The sequence below is a fragment of the Budorcas taxicolor genome, chromosome 2, assembly GCF_023091745.1.
Source record: "Budorcas taxicolor isolate Tak-1 chromosome 2, Takin1.1, whole genome shotgun sequence".
Taxonomy (NCBI): domain Eukaryota; kingdom Metazoa; phylum Chordata; class Mammalia; order Artiodactyla; family Bovidae; genus Budorcas; species Budorcas taxicolor.
This window is the reverse complement of record NC_068911.1, coordinates 176,213,112-176,230,918: the sequence shown is the minus strand read 5'-3', so window position 1 is coordinate 176,230,918 and position 17,807 is coordinate 176,213,112. Positions and strand designations below refer to the sequence as shown.

The 17,807-nt window shown below is 38.2% G+C and overlaps 1 protein-coding gene across 1 annotated transcript in view; it reads right to left on the bottom strand.

Annotated features, from left to right (window-relative positions):
* Positions 1–1,102: 1,102 nt before the first annotated feature.
* The window catches only part of EIF4G3 (eukaryotic translation initiation factor 4 gamma 3), a 359,681-nt gene continuing 342,976 nt past the window's right edge, over positions 1,103–17,807 (bottom strand). The window contains exons 32-36 of the mRNA XM_052636017.1: positions 16,356–16,454; positions 9,236–9,382; positions 5,555–5,636; positions 3,882–4,028; positions 1,103–2,097 (exon numbers count right to left, since the gene is read on the bottom strand). Coding sequence (XP_052491977.1) covers positions 1,916–2,097; positions 3,882–4,028; positions 5,555–5,636; positions 9,236–9,382; positions 16,356–16,454 — 657 coding nt within the window. The 3' untranslated portion in view covers positions 1,103–1,915. The remainder of the gene's footprint in view (positions 2,098–3,881; positions 4,029–5,554; positions 5,637–9,235; positions 9,383–16,355; positions 16,455–17,807) is intronic.

Sequence of the window (17,807 nt, the reverse complement as noted above, 5' to 3'; positions counted from 1 at the left end):
GCCTGCGGTCAGACCCTGCAACAGCTTTGCAGACTTCGCCTCTTATGACAGCGGCTGTCATCTGCCTGTCACAAGACTTTCAGGACTCGGTTCTTGGAGAACAGCCTTCGGCCACTTCACAGTGGGCTCTGTGGGCCCACGCAGGGGGATCCTGTATTGTGTTCAACTACAATCCGAGAGAGAGAACTTTTTACTGCTATGGAAAATTTTGTTCTTGTACATTACAAGTCTCGCCAAGTCTCTTAACGTGAGCATTTCTTCAGAGATAGAAGCCAGAACTCTTTGGTTATTCAGATACAAAATACAAGGCTGCATATTTGGGAGCAGCCCAGCTTTCTTCATAAAGACATTTGTAGGGTGATGGCCTACAAATAATTGAAATGGAAAGCCACTTGTAGAGACAACAACTTCATCAAAGGGAGAAAACCCCTCCCCTGCCCACCCCCTCCAACACACACGAAGCACAGCATAGCACTCCAATATCTGTCAGAGAAGCAAAGGCCCAAACCACAGTCCACTTTATACTCACCAGAATGGCTTGCATGAATTTGAAGTTGGGGTAAATGTGATTTTCACACGTGGTATTGGTTTGGTTTTAAACCACATGCTCTCTTATTTTAAGAAGGGTAATTTAATTTTGGTTTCTTTAAAAGACATCTTTGGGTTTCTTAAGCATTGGAGGTAGTGATGATTTTAAAAATCACTGGTATTGGTAGTTTCAAACGGTAGTGTCCCTAATCCAAATACATACAATGGAACACTCAGGGATTTACAACAGTGCCGCTGGGTTTGTTTCTACCAGGGATGTATTTTTGCTTGGTGTTGGAAAAAAGCATCCCTTGGACTTCAGAGAAGCTCCCCCACCCAAGCACGAGTGCCCTCCTTTGCCCACAAAGTAGCTTGCCTTTTCCAACTGCAGACACACAGACACACACACTCTCCCCCGCCAAGCCCTCAGAAGCGGTCTGGATCAGACAACACGTAGCCAGACGGCACCTCCCAGAGATGGGCGCACATGCAGCAGCTGTCAAAAGGAGAAGTCACTTTACTTTCTTTTAAACTTGCAATGTTTGCCTTTATTTTGTTCTTTATATTTTGAAAGTGAAAAGAAATAGTACTGAGTCAATTTCTTTTTTTTTTTTAAATATTTGTTCTATGTATTTACAAGCCTTAAAGTTGCTCTAAAGATTTCAAAAGTATTAAGAGTACTTTTCCCAGGGTAGCACTTTTTTTTTTTGAACAATTCTTGGAGTTCTCTGGTCCACAGCATTTCTTTCTGTTCCAAGGTTATGTATGTTTTGATTACTATTGTGATTTTTTTATTTTCTGAAGCAAGCTGAGAGGCAGGCAGAAAGATCTGATGCCAAAAAAAAAAAAATCTTTCTTACCTTGTTCACCCCAAACCTTCTCAAATCTGGACTAAATACTATGCTTTAAAACAAACGTGAGGTGCATCTGAAGGGGAGGGAAATTTATTTCTCTGCTTTTCTATTATACAAGTTGTTTACAGAAACTGCAAATTAAAAAATTACACTGGCATTTGCAGTCCTTAAAATAAATTAAAAGTTTTCAACTTTTTTTTTGTTTTTTTTTTTGCTAAACAGATGTGTTTTTTTTTTTTTTAAAGTATGAGTCCTCGTTTAAAAAGAAAAGATTAAAACAGAAAATATTTTCTATAAATAATACATGTATTTTGGTTTTAGTGCTCCCGCCCTCAGGTTTGAAGTTTACTTTTTTTCCAGTACCTTTTTCCTCCATGATCACCTTTTTTTTTCCTCTTTCCCCCTCTCCCACTCGTGCACACGTGGGGGTTTCTGCGAGAATTGGCCTTGCTGCACTGTGATTGGCGAAGACGTGAAACTTTTTAAAAAAATACTTAAATTGTTTCTTTTCTTTCGTTTTGTGTATTGAAGTTTTAGTTATCCTCAGACTCCTCTTCTGCTTCCCGCAGCCACGTGAAGAACGCCGTGACCGACTTCAGGGCCACGCCCTTCCCATTCTGCTCTGCGGGGTCCTTGCTGCTCTCCCACTTGTAGAAGGCATCCTCAGAGATCACCTCCTCGTCATACAGGCAATCGAAAAACATCCGTAGCAAGTCTGCAAGGAGGCGAAAGGAAACCATCGGTTTGGGGGCACTGCGGCTGCGATAAGGCAGCATTCCCATCCAGTGCAGGAAAGGAAGTCCTGTGCAGGACGCCCCGTCGGGGTCGGGGCACCCATGAGACTTCATCACACCCGCTCCTGACAGCCTAAGAGCAAAGCCGCTTGTCTAAAGAATGTGAAAAGATTCAGGCAGTCGGAACTAGTTCTTATTCCTATTACTTTATTCAACTTGAATTGTTTTCTGATGTTACTGTATTTCTGATATTACTGAGCTGTTTGATGTTATACAGTTTTGAACCTAAACACTTAAAAGTACAAGAATAATTTTTTAAACTTTCCTTTTGATACATTTTCTTTGAGATTTTACAATAAAACCGTCTAATTTTTACAAATTTTGGGAGGAAAAGGCAGAATGTACCTTCTCCCCTCGAATGTTGCTATCAAAATGAAGAGATGTTTTTCATATGAAAAACATGGGTAGAAACTATCTCATCTGGATTTTATCCAGTGAAATGATAGCCATTACGTTCAGTGCGCAGATGATCTGGGCAATTTTAGTCCTCTGTTTTACTCTCATCATGGAAACTTAGCTTATATTATTGTCTTAAAAAGGACAGATTTATAGACAGAATATCTCTTCAGTTACATTCCGAGGACTGTTCCAATCCCTCCCTTTATTTCCCAAAGGGATTTAACACCACTAGCCAAGAGGAAAAACTTTGCAGAAGTCACAACCTAAGGAAATGCCAAAGAATTACTTCAGTGCTATCTCTGAAATAGCCATATACTTACTGTCCACTTTCAGAAGTTTCAACTGAATTTTCAAGATTTAATATAATTCAATTAATTTACCAGATCACTAACACTTGGGTGTTCGGGTTAACTTGCTTGTCTGGTTAGCCAGAATTAACTATAACTCTTAACTGAAAATTAGTCTAAAATGCCTTCATGTCTTTGCGGGGTATCTGAGGATTCTGACAAGTATCTCCGTCTTTCATTATTAAGGCCGGGGTCCAAGAAGGTGAAAAACTGTACTGCACAGACGCTAATGCCACCTGCCCTAGACCTGCACTGTCTAACAGGGTAGCCGCTAACCACATGGAGCTGCTGCTGCTGCTAAGTCACTTCAGTCATGTCCGACTCTATGTGACCCCACAGACGGCAGCCCACCAGGCTCCCCCGTCCCTGGGATTCTCCAGGCAAGAACCCTGGAGTGGGTTGCCATTTCCTCCTCCAATGCATGAAAGTGAAAAGTGAAAGTGAAGTCGCTCAGTTGTGTCCGACTTAGCGACCCCATCATGCACTGCAGCCTACCAGGCTCCTCCGTCCATGGGAGTTTCCAGGCAAGAGTACTGGAGTGGGGTGCCAATGCCTTCTCTGAACCACATGGAGCTACTGACATTTAGTATTTTAAGTTCAGCTCCTTAGTCACAGTAGCCACATTTAAGTGCTTGACTGGTACGAGTGGTTCATGGTTGTCACGTACTGCATGACAGATACAGCTCCATCACGGCAGAGATTCTTATAAGACAGATGTGCCTGAGAATGAGGATTAAATCTCCTCAGATAGCATGAATAATATAACTAGTCTTCTTGTCATTTTCTCATAAAAGTCAACCACTTAAAAACATTCATGTTTATCAAAATTACAGGCTGAGTTTTGTCACTCGGGATGCTGCTATTGCCCACTGTTTAAAGCCCATCAAACCGTCTCTCGAGTGCTGCCTGGATAAACCTCACCCTTCAGCTGGGTTAACTGTAGCATGAGGGAGACTTACTGGCAGGTTGATCGAGTTTTACTATTGATGCTTGAAGTGCATAAAGTGCTTGCAGTTCCTTCTCTGTATCTGAGTCTAGGTACTTGAGTAAGATCGGCACTCTCTGCTTGATAACAGCAGTGTCCACTCGGAAGGTCGAACAGTCGGCTGGAAGACACAGAGGAACTGAGCATTAACACACAGCTGTTTTCAGTTTTCTGAACCAGTAAGACATACATGACCCTGCGAGGAAAGAGGAACCAAGGGGTTCTGAGGTAAAGGTTTGGAAACGCCAAATTTTCTAAAATTTTAATTAAAAACAAAACAACACAACGTTACTGAATTTGTTACAACACTGCTTCTGTTTTATACTTTGGTTGTTTGGTCGTGAGGCATGTGGGATCCTAGCTCCCCAATCGGGTCGGATCCACACCCCCTGCACTGGAGGGCGAGGTCCCAGCCACTAGACCACCAGGAGAATACGTGAAATTCTTCCCGAAACAAACAAATTAACAAAAACATGGAGGGGGATGTATTTGGAGTGCTGGGCTCCCTCAAGAGCAGCAGTGCGCTCGGTTCTGTGTCTTTAGTCATAATTAAACAGGGACAGCGGTCTCGTGACAGTCCAAACCATGAAAACATTAAAAAGGAAGTTAAAGAGAAATTAAACAGAGCTCATTTAAGTCTCTTAAGAAGGGTGAGAGGGTCACAACTGTCGCATTATTTCTAGCAGGTGTTCCTGTTTAGCCATTCAGTCCTGTCTGACTCTCTTGCAACCCCATAGACTGCAGCCCGCCAGGCTGTCCATGGAATTCTCCAGCAAAGAATACTGGAGTAGGTTGCTATTCCTTCTCCGGGGGATCTTCCCAACCCAGGGACGGAGCCCACGTCTCCTGCACTGGCAGGCAGGAGGCCTGAGCCACCAGGGAAGGCCCATTATCAGCAGGATGAGGGCCAGCTGTGGCAGTGACAAGCAACGCCAGGTGTTTAACTTCATCTGACAGAAAATCTTGAATTGTGAAGCTATCTCTATAATGATTCTCAACAACTTTTCAGCTGAAAATTTTTTTTTTCTATTTCAGTGACAGAAATGTGGACTTTAATCCAAGGCCAAGTGGATGATCTCATTAAATATTAGTAAAAACTACGTGCAGCTTGGACCATTTAGAGTCTCTACTAATCTGAATCCTATCTATCTGTGTAATTCATAAACATTCAATAAGATTGTCTTATCAGGTCAACATAAAACAGGAGAAATAACCGGTATTTTCTTTCCCCATACATGAATTTACATAAAGTGGCTTTTCTTTTGAGATTAGTGACACTGGACAAGAATATTCAAATTGTTCATTTTAACTCGTGAATGGAAGGCAGGGGATCCTTTGAATGTTGGAGGTGAAAAGTAAAGGAAAAGTCACACACAGCAAACAACCTTAGGAGCAGGCACCAACTTCCTGCTGAACTGGGGAACAGAAGGCCCACAGCAGCTCTCACATCCGGGCTCGCTGCAGGCAGAGCAGCTATCTGTGCCGCGGCCCAAGACAGCCAGGCATTGTAGACAGAAAGGGGATTCATTTGGCACAGAAACTAAGCTTTATAGTGCAACTGTTAAAGGCAATGTAAACCCTGACCCACATCGTCAGCAGCTGACATACAGGGGATTTTCAGATGTTGCCTTCAGAAATACTACTTACCTATAATAGCTGCTTTACAGACGGCTGTCATTAAAGCTCTAAGGAATGTAGGTGAACTCATCTGGCTTTCATCTAGATTAGCCTGCAATCAAAAGTAAATAGAATAGTTAAAGGTACCCTTGGCACACCAGAGATATTATTTTCCCCTAAACCAGGCTTCATCTTGCACTAAGGGCACAGGAGATCACGTTCAACTTTTTAGTAAAAATTAGTCTTCTGATTCACCAGGAAATACTGGGACTCTCATCAGTTCTTTCTGAAAGTGTTCCACGTAGCAGTATTTTGTTTCCGGGGAGCTGACCACTCCATATCCTCTGTTCATTCAGTTAAACAGTGCTGTGTACTAGATACATTAGGAAATGCAACTGTTTGAAAGCATTTTCCCTTTTCAATAAATAAGCCATCTTAAGATGATCTATCCACATCTACAAAGTTGAAAGGACAGCTACTCCACACCGACAGAGCATTTTCAGGCCCACTTTGCTCAGCAGCACGCAACTTCGTTTAGGTGTGCTAACACTGCCTGTTCATCTTAATTTCAACGTGAATTAGAGGCTAATTTCTAGAATTACCTCAAATAAATACCTCAGGTACTGGTGAGATAACTGTTCCTCTTTTCTGAGGATGGCAAAAACATGTATTCTGAGGTAAGTTAAATAGAGTAAATGAACCTCCACCTTATTTTTCAGTTTATTTCTCTTAAGATCTTATCTTTTTGCTATACAATACTACACCAACCAGATAAGAAGCAAAAGGAGAAAACACACAAATGCAGCCATTTTCTAGGCAGGTGTTTCAAACATTTTCCAGAGTTTATGTTTCTTATGACTATGAACAGAATTAATGCTTATCTCAGCTTCTTTTCAGAGCTTAGAATATCATAGCACAGCACAGTATTTTCTACTCAAAGAGTCATTTTTAAAATAACTGGCTAGGAAAAAAATTTTAAATGCCACAGGTATGTGTTAGAAAGCTAAGAATTTCAAAGGTATTTAGAGATCAGTTTAATGTTTATGAATTTTAGGAATGATGTAGATTAACCAGTAGCTCTCTCTTTACTGATACCTACCCTCACATATATCACTTGGGAGGAACTGGTGGTTTCTTGAAATCAGAGTTAAGAGGGGTTAACAAGTCAGATGGCTAGCTCTGCAGGATATTGGCGGAGCTGAATACAGAGGACCAGGCCACCTTTCGCTACTCATCTCGTCCCACAGGACAGAAACGTGCTGATATTGCTAATAGCTTAGGCTGAGAATAACGTGGGGTAAGAGCTACGTAGAAAAGATCTCATAATGGTCTATGTTTTATATGGTTTATGCTCGTGTACCTCTTTAAATAACATACAGGCTGAAGGCAAGGCTGGTCTAGCCCTGGAAATTACTTCTGCGAAGTCTGAACAATTATTTTTGAATAAATGAGAGAATAAAAACACACCATTACTCTTTGGCTCAACAATACTTTATAAACAGGTTGTAGAGCTATTTCAGCTGAGTATAAAATCCCCAAAGGATCAGATTTCAAGTAGAGTCAGAGAAAAACAAATTAGCTAGATGTAATTACTGATAGATGATAACACTTCGAAGCCATGTGACTGTCTCTTCCATTTCAAAGAAATGAACTGTGTATCTCTTCTACCAAATAAAGCCAGACTTGAATACTAATTCTAGTATTCAAGAACAGAAAAGACATGAAGAAAAGTTATCAAGAACACTAAAGATGAAGCAAACATGTTAACAAAAATGGGCAAGAACAATAAGGAAAATGGGCCTGCTAACTGGAAATGATAAGCAAAGTCAGATTACTGTACAGTAGTAGTATCAGATGTACAGCAACACCTCAGACGTCCTGTGCGCTTAGTGACCACTGTGATGTTGCTGTTTCCTTGATCCTTTTTTAAAATTCACCTTTATTGGGTATTATTTACATTCATTAAAATTTACCCTTTGTCTTATTTTTAAGGAGAATAATTGTCCGTCTGGGATAAGCTAAATAAATACTACTATTTAAGAAAATAGGGCCCAACATGGATGAAGAGGTAACAACAGCATCATTTGGCAATATATGAGAAATAAAAGACCAAACTGCTGAAATGAAAGAGAGTGATGTTCAATATGCAAATACTGACCTGACTTCTAAAACATAAAAGAAGGTATCTGAGGTCAATAACAGACCAGAAAGCCTGATACTAATTCTATCCTAAAATCTACAACAAACTACCATATGAATGGTTTTAAAGTCTTACAGAGGAAAGAGACGGTTATGCTAAGAATAAATAAGGACAAAGATACCCAAGTCATGCTAAACTAACCTCCTCTCCTTTTCTGATACGATCACCATATGGCAGCTCCGATGGAAAGAGCTTTAACTTTTCCAGAATTTAGCAAGACATCTGACAAAATATAATAGGTATTCCCTTGCAGGCAAGATGAAAAGATGAACTAGATGGTAGGAATGATGTGAAATAATAAACAAGGTAAGAGCTGAAATGTCCACTGGGACGGCGATGAGATCTGGTCCTAAAAAGTATGCTGCTTCGTCCTTGGTTCTACTCTACTCACACACTTTCCCCATAACTTGAGTGAGGGCAAAGCTGACATACTAATCAAATGCAAAGTGAAAGAGACACAGAGTGAAAAAGATGGCAAGCAAAATGGATGACCAAGTTAAATCCAAAATGTCCTGACAAGACTTTTAAAGAAGTGTCTAATTTAAGAAGATAAATCTAAATAGAAATAAATGTTTAAAACACTATTTTGGCTCAAAAATCAAACGTATAAGTTTGGCATGGAAGAAGTGAGTAACTTGTAGAATGTTAATGAGTGGACCCTACAAGACTGAATGGAGAGGTTTGGGTTCACTGTGGTGTCTGCCAGAAGCACAGGGTCAGAAGAGGAAACACAGAACGCTGAAGTGCCACCTAACTCTGTACTGCTGGACCACCGCCGACGATCAGGCTCAGTTTACACGTGTCACTTCGAGATGCACGTTCAAAATGCAGGGTATGTCTGTATGGGAATAACCAGACAAGGGCCTGGATATCAAGATTTTAAGAAGGAATGAAAGAACCAAGAGGAGGAGTCAGGGATATATTCTATTGGCTATTATACATTACTTAAAAAAACATTCCCAATTAGGTGAGGTGATAGACTATCCCAAAGACAGGAGGGGAAAAAGGTTAAAAAAATTATGAGAAGCTTCATGATTTCTCAACACCTGGAAATGGTTAAAGAAACAGCAACCCATTAGAAGGACTACAAAACAAGAGTTATACAAGACGGAGAGAACGAGATCAGCCCCCTATGGCTTTCTTTCAACTTGGATTAGTATATGATTTCATGAAAATGTGCACAAATAAAACACATCTACATAAACAAAAGTTAATATTTAAAGGAATACACTAACAAATTAAATATAGACATGATCAACGGACTCTACAACACAAGATTTTAAGGTATGTTATGAAAAGGTAAGCCAGCACATTTCATAATAATTACATATTGCTTATTAATTTTATCCAGGATAGTATCTAAAATGTGAGAACATGAGAAAGAAATGCAAATTTTTGAATGGTAAAATGTAGTGTATATACTAAACTAATGAGAGATCCAGAAAAATGGCTTATGTTTGGAATATTTTTACTTGACTTTATAAAAGACCATGAATCTTTAGTCTTTATACCTCTACCCAGTCAAAGATCTGTTCATCATTTGCCTTGTCCTCAATAATGAGTTTCTCGAGTCGCTTATACAGCTCTTCAGCAGAGAGTTCTCTCTTCAAAAGTGCTTGGGAGGAACAGGAACTATCAGACTCTAAAAAGTCCAACTTCTGAAACATACAAAGTTAGACGTGTTAAAATAATTCAACATTGTCATCACCCTGTGAAGAAAACAAAGCCATGGGCTATCTCTTCTATTTCATGTGGAATCAAAATGATTAGCAGAGGCCATTCTGTATTTATAGTTCTGAAGGATTCTAAATGCATTATTCTTCTGAATATACCATTTTTTTTTTTACTACTGAAGCTCTCTGATTCTTCTTAAAAACAAGCTTACTTTTCTTCCAAATCATTCTGAGCTTCAGTCTTCATTTTCAGTATGTCTGATCCACAATATTAGTTTCAAGTGAACAATACAGCGACCTGACTTTTGTATATACTGTGAAATGACCGCCACAGTAAGCCCGGTCATTCTCTGTCACCTTACAAAGTCAGTACAATGCTACTGACTGTGCTCTCCAAGCTGTACGTTACACATTCCCATAACCTACTTATTTTGTAACTGGAAGTTTGTACCTCTTGACCCCCCCTTCACCTATTTCACCTCTGCCAATCCCTACTGCTCTGGCAACCACCTACCTCTTCGCTCAAGCTATGGGTTTTTGTTTCGTGCCTCTCATGTGTAAGTGAAATCAGGCAGTGTTTGTCTTTCTCTTTGCTCATTTCATTTAACCTCATACCTGTGGGTGCTTCAGTCTTGCTCTCAGCTGTGACACAGCTCTAAGGCAGGGCAGGTGTACCAGCAAGGATACAATTTAGCTACCTTTCTGCAGCCTATGATTAGTATCACTATGGCCACAGAGCAGCTGTTGAAAATTCTGTAGCTTTAGTTTTGTTAAGTCCTTCAAACACCTCCTTACCATTCTGAATCCAAGTGTGAAAAATGATGCCATGACTGTTTAACTCTTTGGTGAGTATTAAAAAAAAAGAAATCAATAATCAAAGTGATATTTCATTTTCTAGGGTATAAGGCCATGAGGTATATAAGTATGCTTTGCTTTATACAGCTTCTCTATGCAAACCCATAAAGATTAAAATACTAAAGGTTATTTACAAAGTTTTCTCTAATACCATAGAAGACTCATGTATATTCCTATATCCTCCTTGGATCCACAAATCAAAAATTACCTGGAATTCTGTGAAAAAAACTCATTGTTTTAATTATCTTTACCATGAATGTAGCACTTTTAAATAACATATTCCTATAAAGCTTCAGAAACATTATTCAGTATCACAATTTTTCCGATTCATTGTTGATAAATGTGTTAACTATCACATTTCAATATACATACAAAATTACAAGATGATGGCCGTAAGTTCTTTTAAGAACAGGCAACTGATTTTTCATAACCTGAAACATTCTCCAAATTTGTTTCAACATTACTTTAGAAGTTGGGATACCTATACAGAATACCTCTTTAATCTACCCTACACCTACACAGACAATTGGAGGTCTGAGAGCAATTAACATTAATAGCAAAGTTAAACATTAATTACACTGCTCATAAATAAAATGATCTAAAAATGTGAAAGTGAGTCTTTACCATGGCCTAATGAAGTCAGTGGTGAGCTGTGAAGTTTAGCTTGTTCACTGGAGAGAAACATTTATCCCTCAGAATCCCTGTGTTTCTGTGCAAGCCATCTAATCTTCCTAGAACCTAGAAAGCTGGGCTTCAAATTTATGGATCAGCTCATCACTATCTCTTATAGAATGTACTAGGGTTCCCAGAAAAAGGGCATTACATCAGCCATTTTAGAAGAAAGCTAAAAGTCAAGGTAAGGATGGCCAAGTTTTCTGAAGCCTCATTTTTCTGTTTTCTAAACATTTTTATTAATAACAACATTATGCATAGTTGACTGAGTTCCTCTCTATGCTCAGTGCTTCTTAAACATTCTTTTTCAATCCTCATAAAAATTCTGTAACATAGATATTATAAATAAGCATTTCATAGGTAAGGAATCTGAGGCTTAGCGAAATCAAGTAATTTTAAAGTCTTAAGTGGGAGAAAACTGGAATCTGAACCCAGGTTTATCTGACTTCAAATAAGGGCACCACATGTTTTCATTTCTCTTGGATACACACCTAGAAGCACAATCGCTGGGCCTCATGGGAATTCCATGAGGAATCATCCTTATGCAGCTGTTTTCATAAATTTTATCTGTATACAATGTATGCCCATTAACACGTATTTATTATTTTATGGATCTGCCTTTTAAATCATAATCATTCAGTAAACAAAAAGGCGTTACAAATGGAAAACAAAACAATGCTGATTTGTATCTATCTGTGGGTTACCTTTGCCAGTTATCTCCATTTCTTCACATGACTGCGAGTTATCTCCTAGTGTCCCTTTGCTTCAACCTGAAAGGCTCAGTTTAGGACGGCAAGTCTAACTAACTGTTTTTATCTGGGAATGTCTTATCTTCCTCATTTTTGTAGGAAATATTTAAACAGTCTTTAAATTTTAGAACTTTATCATTCCAATGTCTGCTGACTATCATAGTTTCTGACAATAAATTGGCTGTTAATTTTATTGAGGCTTCTCTGTATGCGATGAGTCACTTTTTCTCTTGATGCTTTCAATATTTCTTCTTTGTTTTCTGTCTTTCAACAGTTTCATTGTATCTTGTTGTGAAACTGAGTTTATCCTGCTTGGAGTTTGTTGAAATTCATAAATATGTAGAATCATATCTTTGATCAAATTTGGGAAATTTTCAACCATTATTTCTTTAAATATTTTCTTCTGTCCCTTTCTCTCTTCTCTGGGGCTCCATTATGATATACTGACATGCTTGATGCTGTCCCCTAAGTCCGTAGACTCTTCATTTTTCTTAATTCTTTTTTCTTTCTGCTCCTCATACTGAGTAATTTCTTCTTTTAAAGCCTTTTATATGTTAAATGGATTAATTTTTCAATATGTATTATTATAATTAAAAGCTTTTCAAAAAATAAACAACAATAGGGACATTTTTATTAAAAAAATTCAATGATATTCAGTTTCATGTAACAATGCCAGAAATTTCATTGGGAAAACAATTAATAAAAGGTGTATCTGCAAATACTAAAGATGGATTTTCATCATAGTAAATCAGTGCTGAATCAGCGATTCCTGACTGAGAAATTCCAGCTGTGCTGTTTCCAAGGTCACTGACTGATCCGTCTGTTCAGACCTGCTGCTGAGACTTCTAGTTAATGTTTCATTTTGGCTATTGTCACTTTTCAGTTTCTGTTTGGCTCCTTTTTATAATTTCTACCTCTTTACTGGTATTCTCAGCTTGTTCAGTTCATCATTCTGATTCCCTTTATTTCTTCCTCCATGGTCTTCTTTAGTAACTGGAGCACAGATAAAGCCCTTGTCTAGTAAGCCCAATGTTTGGGCTTCCCCAGGGATGCTTTCTGCCAGTTTCTTTTTTCCCTTTTAAAGAGCTGTATTTTCCTGTTTCTTTGCATACTTTATAATTTGTTGTTGAAAACCAGACCTTGAAATGTGCTAAGTCTGGACATCAGATTCTCTCCTTTACCTAGGAACTGCTGATGTTGTAGTTATGTGTTATTTAGTGACTTTCTGATAAGGACCATATTCCTTCTTTTGTGTGGTTACTGAAATCTCTGATTCACTATCTCTACTGTCAGCCAGTGACCATTCAGAAATTTCAGTGACTATCTGGATCCGAGGAGAAAAAGAGAGAGGTATGGGGAAGACTCAGATGTGTTCAGTGTAAGCTTCTGTAACACACCCTGTCTGAGAAGTCACTTCAGAATGAGGGATGGAAACATCAAGGTCCTGAGATGGGTCCCTGGTGAAGTGGTAGGCAGATTAAAAGACACAGCACCAGTCTTTGGAGGACGAGGTCATTATTGCTCAATCTGGCACCAGAAAGACAGAACGACTGTCCTTTCAGCTGTCTACCAGACAGCTGGAGGCTGGTAGCTCTCTAGGCAAAATTCCAAAATCACTGAAATTTACCACACTCTTTTTTCATCAAGCATTATCCTGGTTCTGGTAGTGCATTTGTCAAATTTAGTCAACAAAATTTTCTCTGTGTTAATTAGGAATTAGTCTATAGTTCTCTTTTCTTGAAATGCCTTTGTCTAGTCATCAATGTAATGCTGACCTCATAGAATGAGATGGAAAACGGTCTCTCCTGTTCAACGCTTTGGAAGAATTAGTATGAAAGTTTTGCAAAACTGGCATTACTTTTTCCTTTAACGTTTGGTAGAACTCATCCGAGCCCGGACTGTTTTTTGAGGGAACATTTTTAACTACTAAAATTTCTTTAATAGGATATTCACGTTATCTGTTTTTCTTCTTGCTCTATTAGTTTCTTCTTGCTCAAGAAATTTACTCATTTCAACTAAGCTGATGTATTTATTACGTGTAGAATATGTACAATGTCACCTCTCTCATTCTTTTTATTAGAAATTTGTGCCTTCTCTTTTATTTTTCCTGATTAGTTTAGCTAGGGGTTTATCAACTTTATCTTCTCAAAGAACCAGCTTTTGACTTCAGTGACTCCTTTATTGTTCTTCTGTTTCACTGATTTCTGCTCTGCTTTTTGTTATTTCCTTTTTTCTATTTACTTTTGAGTTTTATTTGCTCTTCCTTTTTCTAATTTTGTAAGGTTAAAGCTGAAGTTAATCATTTGTGACCATACTTCTTTTCTACATCAGGCGTTCAGTGCTAAAAACTTCACTCTAATACTGCTTTAGTTGTATCCCACAAACTTTTATGGGCTTTTCACTTTCATCCAGTACAAAATATTTTTTAAATATCTTTTATGATTTATTTGACTCATGGGTTATTTAAAAGTCTGTTACTAAGTTTCTAAATATATATTGCCCTTCTTAAAGGTTAGCTTATTTGGAAGTCAACTCTAGATTAACTCATGTTTTCTCAGTACTTTAAAATTATTCCACCATCTTTTATTGTCATCTTTGTAACACTTTGATTGACAGTATACAATTGGGTTTTCATTGTTGTTATTGCAAAATTTGTTTTTCCTTTGGAGGTAATATGCTTCTTCTTTCTAGCTACTTTAAAATCTTTTCTTTTTTTCTTTCTTGATATTATGCAGTTTCACTAAAGTGTAACTATCCTATGTGGTATACATGTGCTTTCTACAGATTCATATATTTTTCAGCTCTGGAAAAGTCTTAGCCACAATCTCTTCTCTTCTCCATTCTGATTTCCCCTCTAGGATTTCAGTTAGACACATTACAGACTTTCTCTTTCTAGCCCCTAAATTTTATTAACATCTATCAGAATTCTACCTAGTTTCTTCTCTTTTTATATCTGTGCATATTTTTTATATCTGTGCTCATTTTTTATATCTGTGCTCATTTTTGTGACTTTCTTTTTTAAATAGTGTTATTTTATATTATGAGTTATCATTCTATTATTTCAAGTCTCCAGAGTCTAAATCCTACATTTATTCCCTGTTTACTCTCACTCTTGGTTACTTACTTCATTATATGTTAAATGAACTCTAAGTATTAACTCATACATTTGGACACTGTTAACTTGCAGAAAATAAGAGGTAAGTTGAGTATGTTTTCTCCAAAGAGCATTTTGGTTTGGTGCTTCGTGGAGCTGGGTTGCTACTGAACCAGGACCATTGCAGCTTCTTCAGGATCTCTGGGAGCACTCCAAGAGGTATTAGGCAACATGCCCTTCGCACGTGCTTGTGCTTAGTTCCTTTGCGACCCCGTGGACTGTAGCCCACCAGGCTTCTCTGTCCATGGGGATTCTCACATGTGCTTACTGCTCAGAATTCAGATTTCATCTTTGGCTTTCTCCCCTTCATTCTTTTTGTTACTTGGAAGTTTCTTCCATGTTCTATGATCCCAGCAATGAAAGATAAATTATGCCTTAAGTAGGCTCTTATTACCATGGCGGGAGTGCTCCTTTGTGTATCTAGTTTAAAACTAAAAGAAAGCTAAAGTCCACTGTGAATCTAATGTCTTTATCCAACTTAAAACATACATGCTTTAAAATCATTTTCAGATTGCTTTATTATTTTTTTTAACCTAAGATTGACTTTTTTCTCCTTATTGCTGAATTTATAGGCTATCTCAGCAGTTATTTTCCTCAGATGTTTCAGGATTTTGATTTGCAGCATAATTTTGAGAAGAATTTTTTTTTAGGACCAGATTTTATCAATCGTGGAGCCTCCTGCCTTGTTGTGGATTTCTGGATCCAGTTACTAAGTCCGTAGGCAGCTTAGCTAAGGTTCTGTCTATAAAACCGTACCTACCTTCCTAACACTTATTTATCGATTTTCCACTTAGTGACATGCAGTAAGCCTGTCTCCAATCTTGTACCTTGTAAGAGGCTATTACCCTACAGAAATCATTTCTGACTTATTTCTATCTGCTTTCAGACCCAGAGCTCAGAAGACTTGCAGCTTTAGCCCTATTACCCCTGCTTTATTTATCAATTTCATTCCTGGTTCATGGATACATGTAACTTGTTTTCAAAATGTGTCTAATTTCTTAAATCTTTATTTTTTATCTATAATCTAATGAACGCATACACAAAAAGCCATGAGGTTGTTAAAAGTTCCCAGATGAGAACTGTGATTGGTTCCGACAAGAGATCAGAAAATATTTCTCCTTAGGAAGCACGAGTCTTTTTGAGGGTAAAGTGGCATTAAAAGTATAGACTTAAAATGACATCTTGACCATGATTCCTATTTTGGTCTAATTTTAAAAACTGGGGGCTTCCCTAGTGACTTAGACAGTAAAGAATCCGCTTGCTATGTGGGAGACCTGGGTTCAATCCCTGGGTTGGGAAGACTCCCTGGAGAAGTGAATGGCTACCCATTCTAGTATTCTTGCCTGGAGAATTCCATGGACAGAGAAGCCTGGCAGATTACAGTTCATGGGGTCATAAAGAGTCGGACACGACTGAACAATTTTAACTTTCACTTAATAACCGGAATACTGATGCAATTACTTTTATCTCCTCTAAGAAACAGATCAACTACTATCAAACAGGAGGTATAAACCTTGCTTCTACTCACCTGCTCCAAGAGAAAATTATGTACATCTTCCCCTTCTGGTAAAAAGTCCTTCCAGCTGAGGTCAGCCTCCCTCCATAGGGCTCCCACTTTCTTATGGCTCTAAAACAGAGATTAAGTCCAGCTCATTTACTTCTACATTGGAAGGAGGAAAAAAAAGTCAAGAGTGCCAAACTGTGAAGGCTAAAAAAAACGGAAACTTTTCCTTGTGCTGATATGAGGTTAACTTCTTAACGATTCTCAGCTTTTAAGCTGAGATGTCTGAATGTACATAAATGTAGTGGTAAGTGAAGTACAGTTGCTTAAGGTTCAATAATTTCTTTTACCAGATGACCAATCTGGGGATTGGCGAGTTTGGTGTTTGGTGTGTTTTTGAATATAATCATCTAAAAAGAGTTTAATTCACACAACTTATAAATTCAAAACTGTCTCTTTTCCTGGACAGTGCTATATGCATTGGTGATTAAAGCTATTCAATAAGCCTTGCTGGAGGCCCTCTTTATAGTAGGTTATCATTATGCTACTTAACATGAGAATGATTAAGGAAGTCATTGCTCCTGAACAAGAAATGAGAATTACTTCAAGGGCAAGAAGTGCAAGGTGGAGCCCAACAAACAGCAGAGAAGAGCTGCTGTCAGTTGGAAAACTGATGAGGATGTTCAAGTCCACTCCCTGAACCAAATCACAGTGATAAAGCAAAGCGTCAGGCTTTGAGGCTGCAACTGTCATCTAAGGAACACGTACCAGTTATTTCATAGACTAATTAGCCCAGAGCATAGCTGATAACCTGGCAGAGCTAGGATTTTAACTCTAGCTTAATTTCAGAGTTTATGTTCTATGAGAATTTTGTTTTAGTTAGGAAAAGTGAGAATCTGCTTTCTGTTTCTACAAATAAATGTTAACAAGACTTTGAATTTTAAGGGATGAAGTTAAATAGGCAGAAGAGGAGAAGAAAATTCTGGATCTAGAAATTAGGGTTCAATAAAAAGTTCAGTGCCATCAAGCAAAGGGTAGTAATAAAATATATAGATAATCACCTAGGACTAGAGATGAGACTATTCAGTATACCTATCTATGAGTAATTATCACACAAACTAGATACAGGGGAACTTCTGCAGATTTAGACACAGAAATGATATGCTATTTTGTTTTGTTTTTTATCAGTGCCTACAAAACATGGAACGACAGACTGGTTTCAAATAGGAAAAGGAGTACGTCAAGGCTGTATACTGTCACCCTGCTTATTTAACTTCTATGCAGAGTACATCATGAGAAATGCTGGGCTGGAAGAAGCACAAGCTGGAATCAAGATTGCCGGGAGAAATATCAATAACCTCAGATATGCAGATGACACCACCCTTATGGCAGAAAGTGAAGAGGAACTAAAAAGCCTCTGGATGAAAGTAAAAGAGGAGAGTGAAAAAGTTGGCTTCAAGCTCAACATTCAGAAAACGA